The sequence below is a fragment of the Esox lucius genome, chromosome 14, assembly GCF_011004845.1.
Source record: "Esox lucius isolate fEsoLuc1 chromosome 14, fEsoLuc1.pri, whole genome shotgun sequence".
NCBI classification, from domain to species: domain Eukaryota; kingdom Metazoa; phylum Chordata; class Actinopteri; order Esociformes; family Esocidae; genus Esox; species Esox lucius.
The window spans coordinates 6,413,863-6,432,101 of NC_047582.1; the positions used below are offsets into that span (position 1 = coordinate 6,413,863).

Here is an 18,239-nt window from a genome sequence, read left to right on the forward strand (position 1 = left end):
ACCTTAAATGTAGCATTCAAGAAACATTTGTTCAATACATCTAAAAAGCAGTGCATTGAGTTACAGGCATAATATGCTTTAATAATTAGTGACAAAAAAATCTGTGTCAGAATGTTTTCAGTACAATTTTTACAATGAACAACAAAAAATACCCTGTAATACATAGCTATTAATTCTCCCAATGTTTTAGAAGGCCTACTCCCCTTCGTCAATGCTCTTGAATTTGCACTTGCAGATAGCACACACACATATGTAGAACACACATATGGTTTCTAAATGGAAAACCCAAAGTTGCCCTTGGTTTTACTATTATTAACCCTAAGCTTAGCCTCAATAACCTAACATTCATTCTTAAACCCTAATAATTAACCCTGATCCTAAACCTAATTGGTAATGCCTAACCATAAACAAATTTTAACCCCAAATATAATTTTTAACCATAAACCTATAAATATAGTTGATAAAAATTATTCATTTTTCAGAATTGGGCCAGGAAAGATTTCCCCTATAGTCAGCTTTCTCAGATTTAACCACGGTTTGGGATATTTTTTGGTTCAGAAACACACACACACACACACACACACACACACACACACACACACACACACACACACACACACACACACACACAGTTAAAGCTTTGAGCATTCAATGAGTGTTCTCCCAAATTCTGATGAAGGGTCAACTACTGTGTTGGAATAAATAACTTTCTCTATGAATACAAAGAACAAGCACCTTCCACCTTTTCAGTAAAGTTATGAAAACAGATTAATATTGGTTACATACTTTGAAATATTTGGGTTAACGAGAAAAGTTAAATCAACATAAAGGCATTAACAGGTGATGTGCAGCTCAAATGATTCATTCATTTCATATTCACTTGAGGGTCATGATTTATATTTTTGAGTAACTTGTTCATTTAGTTGTTTGACTGGCTGACAGAAGCCATTAACTGTTGCTCTGTGTTACATTTAAAAGGGCAAATTTACTTGAAAATAGTTTGGTACTGTAAAGAAATGTAGATGTGATTTGGATGTTATTAACAGCGTCAGAAATATACTGAGATAAACTTCTTGCTTTACTGCGTTGTTAACTCTTTAACAGTTAACACTGTTGAATAATGCCTGCATACATACAACTGGAATAAAAACAATCAATAAATCCCAAGTTAGCCACCTTGATAACCTTAAGGCACGTTCTTCATTGCATCCAGTTTACGCCATGGTCCAAAGATGATTGTGTGTTTGACCTAATTATGGGGAACTCGGGTGAAATTCATGCAGCGTCCCTGAAACAAAACAAAAAGCAGTTAATTCCATGTCTACTTATCCTTTACCTTTAACTTTACCAGGTGGGTTATTAAGTACACATTCTCTTTTACAATAGCGAATATTTAAGCTTAAATATACATGTACGCATTCTACAGAAAATATATACACAGACAGTTGTTAATACACAGGGCCTTTGGAAAGTATTTAGACCCATTCAATTTCTCCACATTCTGATGTTATAGACAATTTATTACATTTATTTTGTCATCAATCTACAAACAATAATCCTTAACGACAGAGCAAAATAATGTTTTGAGAATGTTTTTTTTTTATATCTCACACAAATTCACCCACTTTATATGTTGTACTTTATAGAAGCACCTTGAACATCAATCACAACCCCAGAGTCTCCTTGGATGTGCCTCTACCAGCAATGCACACCTGGATTTGGGCAGTTTCTCTCATTCTTCGTTGTAGAGCCCTTCAATCCTGACAAGTCTGCTACTCCATGCCACTGAGAAGCATCCCCACTGCATGATATTCCCACCACCATGCTTCACTGCTGGGATGGTATTAGCCAGCTGATGTGATACACTGTTCGCGAGACATTCTAGTAGGTTCCCCCATTTCTACAGAGAAACACTTAAGCTCTTTAAGAGTTGCCATTGGGTTTTTGGTCACCTCCCTCACCAAGGCCCTTAACCGGTTACAGCCTGTTCTAGGATGGTGGTTCAACATTTCTTTTATTTCACAATGATGGTGGAACTTTAAATGCTTCAACAATTTTCTATAATTTCCCCCAGATCTATGCCTTCTATCACAATTCTATCTTAGGTATACCTAGAGTTCTTAGCACTTCATGGCTTAGTTTTTTCTTTGACATGCAATGTCTATGACCTTAAATAGAGAGGTGTGTGTCTATCTAAATCATGTACAGTCAATTTAATTTGCCACAGATGGACTTCCTTTCAAGGATAATGGATGTACACTCAATGCATCTGAGCTCAAATTGGTGTGTCATGGCAAAGGGCCTAAATTATAATGTACATGATAATTCAGTATTTCATTTTCAATAAAATGTTCAATAAAAGTCTAAAAATGTATTTTTCCTTATGTGGCATTGTCGCTTTATACTGTATGTGACATTGTGGGGAAAGTGCAGGGGGCACGTATACTTAATATCCAGCATTAGTAACCCCTCCTCACCTTCTCTATACATCAGCCTAATTCTCATGAACAGTATAGAACATCCATGATATTCCGCTCTTTTCATCCAGACACTGCAGATTGCTCAGACCTGCTTTCCGCTGGTATAAAGATTAGAACAAGCAACCATGTCAAACCAGCTCTCCTCAATGTTATACTGCTGCCCGCTATAGCCATTAGCCAATGCCATATATGGATTTATGGATTTCAGATAAATGATCTGTACATCCGTTGCAAAATGGGCCCCTAATGGAGTCGCTGTGTACGTGACATTGTCATAGGGCAAATTGCGTTGACAGCGCTGTGTGGAGTTGACATTTACAGTAATTTATCATAATTGAACTCAATTGAGGCAGGAGGCTCAGGCTATAATGGGTGAGCAGGAGATGGGGGGGGGCGCGTTGTCGTGACCTAGCTATTTGCCCATCAAGCTAATCAAGCGCAAGAGCGTAACTGGCTGGAAAGACAGACGCACTCATTGTGTTGAGTTTGAGCCTCATCATTAGCCAAGCCAGACCAGCAGAGTCGGTACCAGCTCTCCTTCAACAATTCACCAGGGTCCATTGCTAATATACTGTCAAAGACGATTTAGGTCATTTGGTTTGTGTATAGGCCTTTTCACACTGCACTTTTCTTACCCAGGGCTATCTCTGCACAAGGCTAAGACTGGCCCCAGGCTTGCTTATCCAGTGATCACATAAGCATTTATTAATCCTGGGCTTCAGCCCTGGGCAAACTATTAATATCTATATTCCAAAGTGTTGTGCTTGGCCCTGTGCCCCCTCACCTCTGTTAATGACAGGACAATATACGAAATGCCTAGTCCGGCATCTTAATTAATGAGCCCCACACAAAACATGGCCACAGCAAAGGAGGTAAGAAGGACAGAGGTCAGACAGCGCCCCTCGTCTGCAACCCCCCGCCCCCATTCCATCAGCTCCTTATTCTCATTTACATCCAGCCTTCCTCTGCTTGTTATCTTCTTCGTGCTGGTCAGAGCTGTGACAGGTCAGAAGCCTCCGATAGCATCCTGGGCATTGTTGGGGGGGGGTCACGACAGATCCCTGTGTACATGCTGGGAGGACAGGGAGGCAGTCACGGCTAAACCTGTCACCTCCTTACTCGGGGGACAGACACACAGGACCATCCCTCCATTAATATGGGTACGCTGTGGTGGGGGACAGACACACAGGACCATCCCTCCATTAATATGGGTACGCTGTGGTGGGGGACAGACACACAGGACCATTCCTCCATTAATATGGGTATGCTGTGGTGGGGGACAGACACACAGGACCATCCCTTCATTAATATGGGTATGCTGTGGTGGAGGACAGACACACAGGACCATCCCTCCATTAATATGGGTACACTGTGGTGGGGGACAGACACACAGGACCATCCCTCCATTAATATGGGTATGCTGTGGTGGGGGACAGACACACAGGACCATCCCTTCATTAATATGGGTACGCTGTGGTGGAGGACAGACACACAGGACCATCCCTCCATTAATATGGGTATGCTGTGGTGGAGGACAGACACACAGGACCATCCCTCCATTAATATGGGTATGCTGTGGTGGGGGACAGACACACAGGACCATTCCTCCATTAATATGGGTACGCTGTGGTGGGGGACAGACACACAGGACCATCCCTCCATTAATATGGGTATGCTGTGGTGGGGGACAGACACACAGGACCATTCCTCCATTAATATGGGTACGCTGTGGTGGGGGACAGACACACAGGACCATCCCTCCATTAATATGGGTATGCTGTGGTGGAGGACAGACACACAGGACCATCCCTCCATTAATATGGGTATGCTGTGGTGGAGGACAGACACACAGGACCATCCCTCCATTAATATGGGTATGCTGTGGTGGGGGACAGACACACAGGACCATCCCTTCATTAATATGGGTACGCTGTGGTGGAGGACAGACACACAGGACCATCCCTCCATTAATATGGGTATGCTGTGGTGGAGGACAGACACACAGGACCATCCCTCCATTAATATGGGTATGCTGTGGTGGAGGACAGACACACAGGACCATCCCTTCATTAATATGGGTATGCTGTGGTGGAGGACAAACACACAGGACCATCCCTCCATTAATATGGGTATGCTGTGGTGGAGGACAGACACACAGGACCATCCCTCCATTAATATGGGTATGCTGTGGTGGGGGACAGACACACAGGACCATTCCTCCATTAATATGGGTACGCTGTGGTGGGGGACAGACACACAGGACCATTCCTCCATTAATATGGGTATGCTGTGGTGGGGGACAGACACACAGGACCATCCCTTCATTTCATATGGGTACGCTGTGGTGGAGGACAGACACACAGGACCATTCCTCCATTAATATGGGTACGCTGTGGTGGGGGACAGACACACAGGACCATTCCTCCATTAATATGGGTACGCTGTGGTGGAGGACAGACACACAGGACCATCCCTCCATTAATATGGGTACGCTGTGGTGGAGGACAGACACACAGGACCATCCCTCCATTAATATGGGTATGCTGTGGTGGGGGACAGACACACAGGACCATTCCTCCATTAATATGGGTATGCTGTGGTGGAGGACAGACACACAGGACCATCCCTTCATTTCATATGGGTATGCTGTGGTGGAGGACAGCTAATGGCTGTTGTATCTTAATTTGATCAACCATTTCCTGCAGAACTTGGAACAGGGAACGTTAACTTGTGTGCAGGCAATGTGTGAAAAAGCTCCTGAAAATGTGTATCAGCTCAAACAAAATGTAAATTGATCCCAAGCCATTTCCTTCCTTTTTCCCCTCGCTGCAGGATTATTTTTCTGCAGTTGGATTAAGACACACCATCTGTAATCTATACGATACCTCCATCTAGCCACCCCCATACCACCCAACCCATGATGTGTATGGTGGGACAGTTAATGGCTAAAGCTGTCACCTCCTCTCCCAGTGGACAATGGTAACTGACCTGTCATGTCCTTTCTCTCCCTCAATGCCCCTCACCCCTGATGAGCCTGTCTGTTCCAACACTAATGAGCTAGATACAGTTACTAACTCGTGTGAACTTGGCAATGTTGACCAAGCAGCAAATACTGAAGCTCTGTCTCGCTGACTCTTTCTCCTTTCTTTCTGTATTCATGAGTTTGTTGTATCACACTACCCTGCTCAGCAAATTTAGAAAAAGCATTCAGAAGAAAACTGGAAGTAAACAGAGGACGTTAAACAGGGGGACACCTTACCCGGTCCTGAGCTGTTGGTCTCATAACAGCAACTCGATCATACTGTCGCCTGAGTAACGCCACCAGTGCATCAAAACGTCCCTGAGAGGATGAAAAGATTGGAATTGTGATGATGACACCCGTCTAAATCTAGTTCAGGTAAACCTCTTGTTGTGTAAATACAGTATTTTAAATCCCCCAATCCCCCAAGCAAAACTATTAAGTTGTACAACATTTAATAAAACAAATGTTCTCTGCAGGTTTGTTGTGTTTCGTTTGGTACGGGGAGGGACCCCTCCTGAATTTGTCCAGATGAAACCTTTTGATTTAATGTTTCACAGCTTAAACAACTGAGGCCTATACTACAAAGCAAGTTCAACATGCCCAGGATTCCTTTTCATTAGCTAGCGTCACTAAGCCTAACCACCGCAATCCTGCATAAGAGGTGTCCTGCATAAGAATCCAAAAAGCAACAGTTGCTGCTGCCAAAAGCAGGAAGGAAAGCTGGCAAAAGAAATTGTCACTGTGTAAATGCGTGAGTGATAATGATTATCAATATCACTGCCCCATCATTAAGGCACAACTAGATTTGACTATAATTACAACTGTGCGCTCCGTTAAATGAACGTGTGGCTTAGATACATTCTTATGGTGTGTAAGACAATTTTTGCCATACTCATTCAGTTGCAAACCTGGAAGTGTTAAGCGGTCTTGGGAGCAAATAAAAAATGTATATAAAGTGAAAGATCAATGTGCATTTGAAAGGACTCAATGGTGGGGAGAACGATAGCCTAACTGTGACACCTAGGCTGTGTGAATATTTACGTGTGCTAAAAAGGAATTACCTTTATTTGTCCAGCCTACTGCTTTTTTGAAAACCCTTGGTGTCCATGTAGGCAATGTACCAGTATGACCAAACAATGACTAACCTTATTTTTCCTTTATCTAAATGTTGATGCTATGGAGTGACTTGCGATTAACAAAATCGTCTTCGCTCTCATCCAGCGATGCTGTTATCAGAATATGGGTGCAATTTATGGCACCAATCACTCTGGGAAACCTATGAAAAGACTATGCTGCATATAATATACAACATTAAACGTCAGAGGGTCTACATTATTTATAGATGAAGTAGTCATCTATATAGTAAGTTATTGTCTACCTGCTATTTCTTAAAAAAAAAACTCTTTAATAGACTGCATGGGCAAGTGGCCTGGGAACACAACAAATGTATCAAGTAGATCTGTTAGAGTAAGAACCACCGACAGACAGTGTTTTTGCTTAAGTTCTCCGCATCACCCACAGCCCACATAAAACAGCCTGTAACTTTACGCTATGCATGCAGTCTGTGGAACTGTAAGCACACAACTTCAATGTGTCACACTGGCAACATACGGCTCAAGAAGCTGACAAAGATACATAATTCCCTCTTTCATAAAGATACTCATCAGAGAAAGCCAAGGGGTTTTGTTGTTCTCTGAATATTCTTGCTTTTCTAAAAGACCCTCTCACTATCCGCACACTCAGCTCTGCAGGATCTTCTAAGAATGGTGATGCCATTTTCAACCGATAATTGATTGGTCAGTAGGTAGTGCTTTTATAAGTGTTGATCTGTTATCTTGAATATAACCTGATCCGGAGCAGGTTAAGTTACCATGGTGATGCAACCCTGTAACAAGTGAACCACCGACGTGACACTGACATCCCAGGGTTCAACCTGAAGTTAGCTCACTAACCCCAAACCCTGCTTCGTAGTAGAGGCCTCTGGTTTGGAGTATTTAATAATGCTATGTTGACTTACCTTAATGGGCGTGTACCATTTGGACTGTTCTGGAATGTGATAGGTAGGGGCCGGTCTCTGAGGCACAGCCTTCCTAATGATTGGTTCTTTCACCTCCTCTTCCACTATTGTCACCACCGCATTCTTGGCTTTCTCTAGCCTCGCACCTTCCTCAGTGGAGCCTTTCTCGCCCCAACGAACCTAAAACACAGTTTAACATACAGAAATCCTATTCAATTACTGTTAATCCTACTACTCCCTTTCTTAATCTTATATTATACTGTTCATTTAAACATTGTATACTGGTCAAGCACAAAATATTGACAAGTTTAGACTAACACCATTCAAACTGAAGTAACACAACTCCTTGTCAACACAACGTAGAAAGACGCATGAAGGTTTGATGGGGTTCTGCCTATTCATGTATACCTCCATGCGTTTCATCCCACCGATTCCCCGTCCTCCGTAGTAGGACGCATCCACCATGGGCCACGACCTCTTGGGCAGAAGGTTCTCTTCTGGCGCCTGCAATGAGTCATTGTGTGTGTGTGTGTGTGTGTGTGGGGGGGGGGGGTTACTATTCTCTAATGGAGTGAGTAGAAGGACAACAACACCGAGCATACGGCCAACTCACTGGGACTGGAGGTGGAGGGGGCGGCGGAGGGGGGCGACGGGGTGGGGGGTCTTTGATCACCTGTGACACACACACACACACACAGTTTTGAACAGTTAGCAATGGTACACAAACAATGAGTCCACTACTCAATGTGCTGAATTATATCACAACCGACAGCTATATTACAGTGCCAGTGGAAAGTCTACACCCACTACAGTTTTTCTCCATTTTGTACTTGATTTTCACTTGATTGGCCGATAATTAAATAATCCAAGTAAGAATATGTCGCATTTTGTGTAGATAATTGGGTGGGTCCTAATGTACATGCATACATCTCTAAGGCACAGACACAAAGAAAAGGATTGCATCATATACCCTTGAAATTCCTTGCTAAACAAAAGTAAAGTTGGTCCGAGGGGAGGTAAAACAACTCACTATGGTGCAGCAGAGAGGCCAAAACCACCACAAGAGAGCCAGGCCAAGTAGCAGAAGAAGTAGTAAGATCACCACCAGCGCCACTTTCCCATCAGACTGTGTCGGGAAAGATGGATGTTATCGGCTTAATAATTACTTTGTATGTCAACTTTGAATAGATTTAGTGTATTCTGTCCATATATGTTGTCAAACTAGCAACACCATTACACAAAGTAAACATTCAGAGAATAAGAAAATGTACTTAGTGAACGAAAGTGATTCTGATAAGGAGGTTATATCATAACACTTCATGAGACTAGACTTTAGTGTATGGGTCAAACACCAACAAATAATGTTTCTTGGTGTTTCTGATACTCACACATGTTGTAGCAAAGATAGTGAAGGGGCTGGAGATGTAGGACTGGCCATTGTTCAAACTGATCAACACATCTATGGATCTATACAGATGTAAGATACAGCTCCACTGTTAATTCATGTTTTGTGTGGGAGTGAAATGGAGATACAGAAAGAAGACAACAGAGAGATAGGAGAGAGAGATACTATTACAAAGTAGGTCAAATTTAGTTTGAGTATCGGTCTGTCAGATCGCTGGTACACCAACTGTTGAAATGCCAGGGCACTGTGCCATAACAAACAGGCATGCTAGTGGGCAGGGAAAAAGCTAACACAGGGCGACAAAGTCTCACAGATAACATCCTCCTGTACTCAACTATATGAATGACAGTGATCTACACAAAGTATTACATTACATTTTTTAATGAACTACAGATACAAACCTAAACTGATTCCATACGTATTGTTACTATGACAACTTGAGTTGTGGTGCAGCCAATTGCTTTCAGAATATTAATGAGTTCAACATAGCTTCGCATAATGCGTGGAAGAGTCCACCTAATCTCATGATCTCAGATTAAAACCACCTGTTTGTGGAAGGCCCCAGAGTATGGCACATAAAAAACAACTAGCTCTGGACAACCAAGAAGCTTTCAAAATAAGTCTTGGAGGCAGTTCTGGAAAAGCAAAAGGCAGGGTTGGGCTATAAACACATGTCCTAACTATGAACATTCAAGAGCAAGGTTAAATCCAATTATTTAAAAAATTAAATAATATGGAACAATTATGACTACAGGCTGTCCTCTGAAAATGAGTGACTGGGGATGGAGGTCGGTGATCGGAGAAAACACCAGGAGGCCAATGGTAAATCTGAAGGAGCTACAGAGATCCACGGCCAAGACGGAAAAAACTGTCCATATGTCAACCATTAACCAGATGCTGCACAAGGACCTTCTATATATGGGAGAGTAGAGTGGGGAAAGACATTGGTCCTATGTGAAATGCAAAGCCAATGCTTCTCATTACCTTGAAAACGCCAACCCCACAAAACGAAAACGTGCACACCTTTGGGCCCTGAGGACCAGGATTGGGAAACACTGCCCTAGATGAAAAGGGGGGGGGGGTTCACCTTTCAGGAAGACAATGGTCCTAAACACAAAGCCAAGGCTACACTGAGTGTTCTAGAATGGCCCAGTCACAGCACAGACCTCAACCCAATTAAGAATATGTGGCAAGACTTGAATGTTGCTGTTGACCTAGACGAATGGGCAGGAAATAGTTGAGCAAAGCTAGTAGAAACATCCCCAAAAAAAGACTTGCTGCTGTAATTGCTGCCAAAGGTGGTTCTAACAAGTATATACTTATCCAACCAACACATTTCTTTTGATTTCTTTTCCTCACTTTACAATTTTGTGTCGTATACAATTTGCAATTATGGCCTTTAAAAATACATTCTTATTTTACCCAATAGGTTGACTGAAAAAACTAACATTTACAGTAAAGAGCTGAGACCAACTCTTCGCTCAGGGACAGCATTTGGTAAAATAGCAATCTTATAATCGAAACGTGTCCTCTAATGCTCACCATGCCATTATGTTTTCATCACAGTGCACACTGAACCAGAATGTTTACGCCAGCATACACGCTGGAGGTGAACGCATTTCCCAGCCTACAAATACAACTGAGCTCGCAGGTGCCTGACCAACCACAAGGAGTTCTCAGAGCGAAACGAGAAAAAGCATCCCTGTTTGTTTTGTGTAATTACTTTTTGTTTCACATTAATACAATATTTTCCAACTTCAAAGTGTTCTGTATGTTGTGTTAATCAAAGAGAATCCCAACTTAATACATTTTCGTACCAGACTGTAACATAAACCCTTAAAAAGTTATTATGAAATTTAATATGTATTCAATCCACTGTACATTGGTTCAGGGTACACATTTTATAAGGAAACCTGACAGGCCACTTCAGTGGAACAGAGCTGAAAAGTACCTATTCTATAAAAGCACCCAGACTTCTATTCTTGTACTTTCATTATGTTAATTATTCCGTTTGCTTTTATCAAGCGGTGACCAATCAAACCCACCAAAATCCCAGAATGGAGGTGCATGTGGCCTACGATAGCTGTGTGGTTCAGCTCTCGTCTCAACCAAGAGTCAACATGACGTCCTTTTGATCTGGACAACCAAGCGTGCTGATTAGCTCACAGGCTATTTATGGCTACAGGAAGTGCTGTGGGGAGAGAATGAAGTGCAGCACTTACTGTCCAACTTCATGCAGCACTGGTGCCGGACACAATAGATAGCCATCCTGCACCACACTTGGCCTCTCATCTGGGACAGAGAGTGAGGGAGGGAGAGATTAAGCAAGAGAGAAGTTCCATGCCCTTTCAGTGAAGAGACGTTTTATGTTGTGTTCTATATTAAGCAATGAGGCACACCAGTTACATGCCCTCAGCTACATAATGACATCTCTGTCTACCACATGAGACACTGTTTTGTTGTATAGGATTCAGCTAAGTACAAGTGAGACCCAACATTCACTTCATAAGCTCATTACTCCATTTTTGTGGCTATGAACTAAAATCTTTCCATGAAGAAATTTGATTGAATCCAGAGGAAGTAGTTCTAATTAACCCATTACAAAGTCATGCTTTTCTGACCCACCACCTACTCATATGTTACTGAAACTTGGGCATCCACAAGAAATAATCTAAATATTATATGCTGTCCTTATAACATCCCTGACCCTGGTAATAATGCATGAATAAAGATATGTCAGTATTTTAGTGCAGACTAAACTGAGCATGCCAACATAGTAAGGATGCTAACTGTATGTGTTCTGGTTGACAGTGAGTATGCAGACAACTCCATCCCGACTGCTTCCACGTGCAAAGTTGTATCCTCTTAGGACGATGTTGAAGGATTCTAGAATTAGAGAGGGGTCACGTTTTTTAGACACAAATGAAAATAATTCAAATAAATAAGATTTGACTAATGTCATATTCAAATTGATTTGAACTTTGCAACGTACCATTCACACAAACACTGGAGGGTTCCACCCTAAACACTTGTGTGCAGGATTGCTTCAAAATCTGTCAGAGAATTGAAATCATGACCTTTAATGCACAATAGCTATCGTTGAATGCACCTTGAGAATGGGGAAGATTGGACACCCTGGCCAAATGACATGTTTTGATGATTTCCCAAGTGAAAAGAAGTGAACAAAACCTCTAGAGTGAACAAACTTAAACTTGACATAATTCAGCAAACTGTAATGCACAGCTGAATTTATTTGCTGAATGTACCAGACTGAAAAAAGGTTACTAAATGTGGTATGTGTAAAGGTTTGGGCACCCTTCCAGTTAATCCATTAGTTATCTTTTTGTGAGATCTTATAAATAATATGACTCATTAGGCCTTAATATACACTCACCTAAAGGATTATTACCACTCATCTCCACTATAAATAGGAAAAAGAGGCTACAATTTGCACAAGCTCTCCAAAATTGGACAGTTGAAGACTGGAAGAATGTTGCCTTGTCTGATAAGTCTCGATTTCTGTTGAGACATTCAGATGGTAGAGTCAGAATTTGGCGTAAACAGAATGAGAACATGGATCCATCATGCCTTGTTACCACTGTGCAGGCTGGTGGTGGTGGTGTAATGGTGTGGGGGATGTTTTCTTGGCACACTTTAGGCCCCTTAGTGCCAACTGGGCATTGATTAAATGCCACGGCCAACCTGAGCATTGTTTCTGACCATGTCCATCCCTTTATGACCACCATGTACCCATCCTCTGATGGCAACTTCCAGCAGGATAATGCACCATGTCACAAAGCTCGAATCATTTCAAATTGGTTTCTTGAACATGACAATGAGTTGACTGTACTGAAATGGCCCCCACAGTCACCAGATCTCAACCCAATAGAGCATCTTTGGGATGTGGTGGAACGGGAGCTTCGTGCCCTGGATGTGCATCCCACAAATCTCCATCAACTGCAAGATGCTATCCTATCAATATGGGCCAACATTTCTAAAGAATGCTTTCAGCACCTTATTGAATCAATGCCACGTAGAATTAAGGCAGTTCTGAAGGCGAAAGGGGGTCAGTATTAGTATTAGTATAGTATTAGTATAAACTCAGTATTAGTATGGTGTTCCTAATAATCCTTTAGGTGAGTGTATGTCCAGATTCAAGAAGGTAATACATTCTCTGCTTCTTCAACCCTATCAGGGTGTTGTCCTCACACTCCACCCTCATGGACTCCTCTAAACAGCTGACTGACCATCAGAAAATAAAGATTATTGACTCTTACAAAGCAGGGGAAGGCTATAACAATAAAATAACGAGATATCTAAATTCTTCCTGCTTGCAAGTTCTACTGTCCAAAATGTTAATAAGAAATTAAAATTAAAGGGAACTGTTGAAATCAAGACAAGAACTGGAAGAAAAATCTCAGATGGAACTGCTTGTAAACTACTCAGGAATGAGGAGTAAAACATCAATGTGAAGAACCTGTTGGAAGGTATGGCTGCCACAGGAGTAGAGGTACCCTGATCCACAGTGCAGGGTTGCTAGACCAAACATGATCTATATTGAAGAGTCACCAGAAGGAAACTTTACCCTGCGATATTCTTACAAAAGTCAACATCTGAAGTATGCAACACTACTTATACAAGCCAGAGGCATCTTGAAACCAAATGCTCTGATCTGATAAAATCAAAACATACCTCAGAAACAACCATGAACATGCACAAAAGATAAAGGTTTTTGAATGGCCTTCACTGTCTCCAGACTTGAATATTATTGAAAATCTGTTTTTAGAACTCAAACACGCATTGCATGCAAGATGACCAAAGACTATTTCTTTACTAGAAGTTTTCTGCAAGGAAGAGTTAGAAAAAAATCCTAAAGTAACAATAAAACAATTGTTAGTTGGCAACAAGAAACATTTTGAAGCTGTGATCCCTTACAAACCTTTGCGCAAACCACATTTAATGCTTTATTTTTTCTTCAATCAGCAAATAAATAGTAACTGTGCATTAAAATATGTAGAAATATGTCAAATTGAAATTTGTAGAAATATGTCAAATTAAAATGTGTAGAAATGTCAAATTGAAAGTTTTAGAAATAAGTCAAATTTAAATTTGTTAGCTCTGGGGGTGGGGTTAACTTATTTTCATTTAGGAAAAAATCTAACTATGTACAGTATCTCACAAAAGAGTACACCCCTCACATTTTTGTAAATATTTTATTATATTTGTTATATATTATATGTGTGACAACACTGAAGAAATGACACTTTGCTACAATGTAAAGTAATGAGTGTACAGCTTGTATAACAGTGCTTCTTTAGCAAGGCAGTGGTAATCTTGGAGATGTGTTTGAGATTGTTATCATGTTGGAATACTGCACTTTGGCCCAGTCTCTTCAGTATGTCACAGTACATGTTGGCATTCATGGTTCCCTCAAAGAACCTCTTCTTTAGAAGAGGCTTCCTTCTGGGACAACAGCCATGCAGACCAATTTGATGCAGTGTGCAGCATATGGTCTGAGCACTGTCAGGCTGACCCCCCACCCCTTCAACCTCCGCAGCAATGCTGGCAGCACTCATACGTCTATTTCCCAAATACAACCTCTGGATACGACACTGAGCATGTGCACTCAACTTGTTTGGTCGACCATGGCAAGGCCTGTTCTGAGTGGAACCTGTCCTGTTTAACCGCTGTATGGTCTTGGCCACCGTGCTGCAGCTCAGTTTCAGGGTTTTGGCAATCTTCTTATAGCCTAGGCCATCTTTATGTATAGTAACAATTCTTTTTTTCAGATCCTCAGAGAATTCTTTGCCATGAGGTGCCATGTTGAACTTCCAGTTACCAGTATGAGGGAGTGTGAGAGCAATGACACCAAATTTAACTCACCTGCTTCCCATTCACACCTGAGACCTTGTAACACTAACGAGTCACATGACACCAGGGAGGGAAAATGGCTAATTGGGCTCAATTTGGACATTTTCACTTAGGGGTGTACTCAATTCGTTGCCAGCGATTTAGACATTAATGGCTTTGTGTTGTGTTATTTTGAGGGGACAGCTAAATTACACTGTTATACAAGCTATACACTTACTACTTTACATTGTAGCAAAGTGTAATTTCTTCAGTGTTGTCAAATGAAAAGATATACTCAAATATTGACAAAAATGTGAGGGGTGTACTCACTTTCGTGAGATACTGTATTTTGGAAGGGGTGTCCAAACTTTTGCATACAACTGTATTTATCTATGGGTTACTATGCGTTTATTGAAACCTCACCGAATTCACAATGGTTTTCAGTGCATGAAATCCAGCCAGCACTGGGAACACTTGGTCTTTGTTGTCTGCAATGTCCACAAGCTGTAAGTATAACAAGGAAACATGTGAGAAGAATGCCTGTACATGGATTTAAAACACAGAGCACTATGTTCATCCACAACACCTTCCCTTATCCTCCTGCTAATGTTTTCCTGTATGTTTTCATCTGATCTAAATGTAACAAAATTAGAACAGGAAGTAGGGCAGGCACAGGCCAATTAGATGATTACAGTACAAATATCTTCCTGTCCAGCCTGCCAATACACTCCGAAATGGACTGAAGATCTAATCATAAAACGGCTACTTTAAGGATACCCATGATACATCTCAGTCCAGATTCATCGAATATGAAAGGTTTCCCTCTCAGTCACTGGTCAGGGACTAGAAGTATCGGATGCCATGTTGTCAGTGTGCAGAGATAAACAAAATAAAAACAGCATTTGACATTAATACTGTCGGTGGGTACATGCATGTGTGCTTCTTTAGCCTACAATTGATAAAAAAGATGAGACTACAAAAACTGAACCATAAAATGGCTCATACCTGGCTTTCATCAAAGTCCTTCACACCAACACAATAAACTCTAGCACCAAAGTCCCTGGCAGTGTTAGCCTTCAACACAAAAGAAAGGGGACATATACATTAGCTGCATTCATGGAACATCTCTGTACCATTAAGGCTCTCAAAGCACTTACATTCATTACTATTTTATGGCACATATCTCTTTAACATAATGGTGTTACCTCCTTTACTGTCAGTTCATACGGATAGATGTCCAGTTTCCCATCAGTCAGAGCAATGATGATGCTGGAGGACCGTGTGACCTGGGCCTTCATCTGCTCTGAAGCCTACATGGAGGAAGCCATGTTTTAATGTAAAACGTAGTCATGTGTAGCTCAGTTGGTTAACCATGGTGCTTGCAACGGATGTGTTGTTGGGGGTTTCATTGACACAGGGAACCAGAATGAAAAAGCATTCACTATTGTAAGTTGCTCTGGATACAGGCGTATGCTAAAGGAATGAAATGTCACTTTTATAAAGGAATGGCAAACAAGGGAATAAAATAGACACTGCTTACCGATTTCATGCCTTCGTGCATGTATGTTTCACCTGCTGGTCGGATTTCACGTAGTTTTTTCAAGCCTTCCTCTATTTCATATCTAAGGAATATATGGTCGAATTTGCTGTCTTAGAAATTGAGTAATGAAAACAAACAATAGATTTTGTAATATACTGTCTGACAGTAAGACTTTGGGGGAGCAAGAGGAGGAGAGAGGACGGAGACAGAAAAAGAGTGTGTGTGTGTGTGTGTGTTTGTGTGCGTGGGCATGTCTGTACCTGTCTCCTGTCAGTGGCAGAATCACCTCCGATTTAGATGAGAAAACTATGTAGGAAACTCTCATCCTTGGACTAAATCAAAAACAGAGAAACACCAACAGGCCAATAGGATTGAACAGCACAAAGTAAAAGCCCTTCAAGTTGACAATGACTGCTTAGATTTGGTTTTCAGAAGACTACGTTTAAAGTGGGTCTACTGTATCCCTTCCTACACCCTTTATGGCTAACCTTTTAATTGCACATTACAATTATACAGTTGCCACCACAGTCAGCTATTTCACCCGAATGTCTTGAGTTAAATTTAGTACCCTACCATTACATTTCAAAATAATCCCACATGCTATATCCAAACGTGGACCTGTATTTTGTCCAGTGTCTATTGGCGTCTGCTTAAAAACATTATGTCCCACTTTCAAATGAGTAAGATAGCAACAGTTACTCTGTACTGATTGTCCACTGTGTAAATATTGTGTATCTTTGGTTAATCATTCTTTGATTGTGCATCTGGTGCCAAACTTCCATCTCATTCAGAGAGTAACTTTAACCCTAGTGTAGATGGGCATTGATGTGTTTAATAAAGAAAAAGCCCCCTTTTCACCAGAGTGTTACATGGCAGCAATTCCTTTATTCGCTTACCTCACAAAGCGGTTGGTGAGCTGCTCCACAAACTCATAGATCTCTCCCCAGTTATCATGCACACTGCCAGACCTAGAGGCAGTAAAACACCCTCCCTGAATCAGAACTAAACATACCCGTACAAGGACTACAAACTAAAATAGAACCTGAGTCATTATACTACTATTATACATTACTGTAACGGGCGAACTTTATTTTTTCACAATTACAGACAACTTGATAAGAACATTCTTGATGAGAGTAGTTGAACAACAAGTTGTTGCCATGACATTTTGACCATAAATATAGTTCACCATAAAAAAAAAACTAGTCAATTACATATCAAATACATCCTGCATTTATTGTGTAGGCTATTACTTACCTATCTAAAACAAAATAAATATCAAACGCTCCATGGCAAGATGTTTCTTCACTTTTACAAAATAATATGTTCATACAAAAGGTAAGCAGAAGTGCAATCCACTGTCCGTTGATGATCATTGCCTTGGAAAAAATGAGATTTATATTTTCAATATTTTGCACATAGCCCACTGAACTACCTTACATTCGCTCCTTCGTTTCGTTGAGACAGGGCTCAAGCCTGATTTTCCAAAAAAATACCAAATAACAAAGATTAGATTTACGCAACATGTTACTGTATATGATTGCCAATACCACTTAACCTCATTGCCACATGTTGGTAACACATTTTGTTCTGATTTGAGAGAATAAAATAGCTTGGGGAGTGTCGTTCACAGCCGATACTTTACCGTACCGTCGCATCTGAATTAAATTGAGCATGCGTAACCGATACAGAGATGCACTCGCGCTGCTTTAAACCCTTGAATTATCCATGACTCTCCAACCATCACTTTGACCCTGCGAACCGCTACGAACTTGTTCCTTAGGTCTTGAATTGTCACATGTTGCTGACGAAACTCCAAGGGTGGTGACTTTCCCAGAGCGGCAGGAGAATCATTAAACCCACATACATTGGTAACCCAGAGGTGCAACTATGCTAACGTTCTTGAGTCGCCTGCTAGGCAGACT

The 18,239-nt window shown here is 41.3% G+C and overlaps 1 protein-coding gene across 1 annotated transcript; it reads right to left on the reverse strand.

Moving 5' to 3' along the window:
- Positions 1–55: 55 nt before the first annotated feature.
- On the reverse strand, positions 56–18,239 carry antxr2b (ANTXR cell adhesion molecule 2b). Its single transcript, XM_029124889.2, has 18 exons — positions 17,965–18,239; positions 17,572–17,693; positions 17,211–17,282; positions 16,575–16,646; positions 16,315–16,396; positions 15,980–16,084; positions 15,780–15,848; positions 15,198–15,278; positions 11,917–11,977; positions 11,715–11,810; positions 11,147–11,216; positions 8,908–8,986; positions 8,550–8,645; positions 8,133–8,192; positions 7,928–8,023; positions 7,520–7,699; positions 5,740–5,820; positions 56–1,288 (listed from the first exon to the last, which is right to left on the reverse strand). Exons 2-18 carry the CDS (start codon positions 17,688–17,690, stop codon positions 1,250–1,252), a joined length of 1,458 nt encoding a protein of 485 aa, XP_028980722.2. The 5' UTR covers positions 17,691–17,693; positions 17,965–18,239; the 3' UTR covers positions 56–1,249.

What these genes read in the sequence shown, in the direction of transcription:
- antxr2b (XM_029124889.2), bottom strand. Translation starts at nt 17,690, where the DNA reads ATGATCATCAACGGACAGTGGATTGCACTTCTGCTTACCTTTTGTATG. An exon ending in ATGAACTGACAGTAAAGGAG is followed by an intron (nt 15,849 to 15,979) that starts GTAACACCATTA and finishes TTTGTGTTGAAG; the next exon opens with GCTAACACTGCCAGGGACTT. An exon ending in CTCCAGTGTTTGTGTGAATG is followed by an intron (nt 11,811 to 11,916) that starts GTACGTTGCAAA and finishes CTCTAATTCTAG; the next exon opens with AATCCTTCAACATCGTCCTA.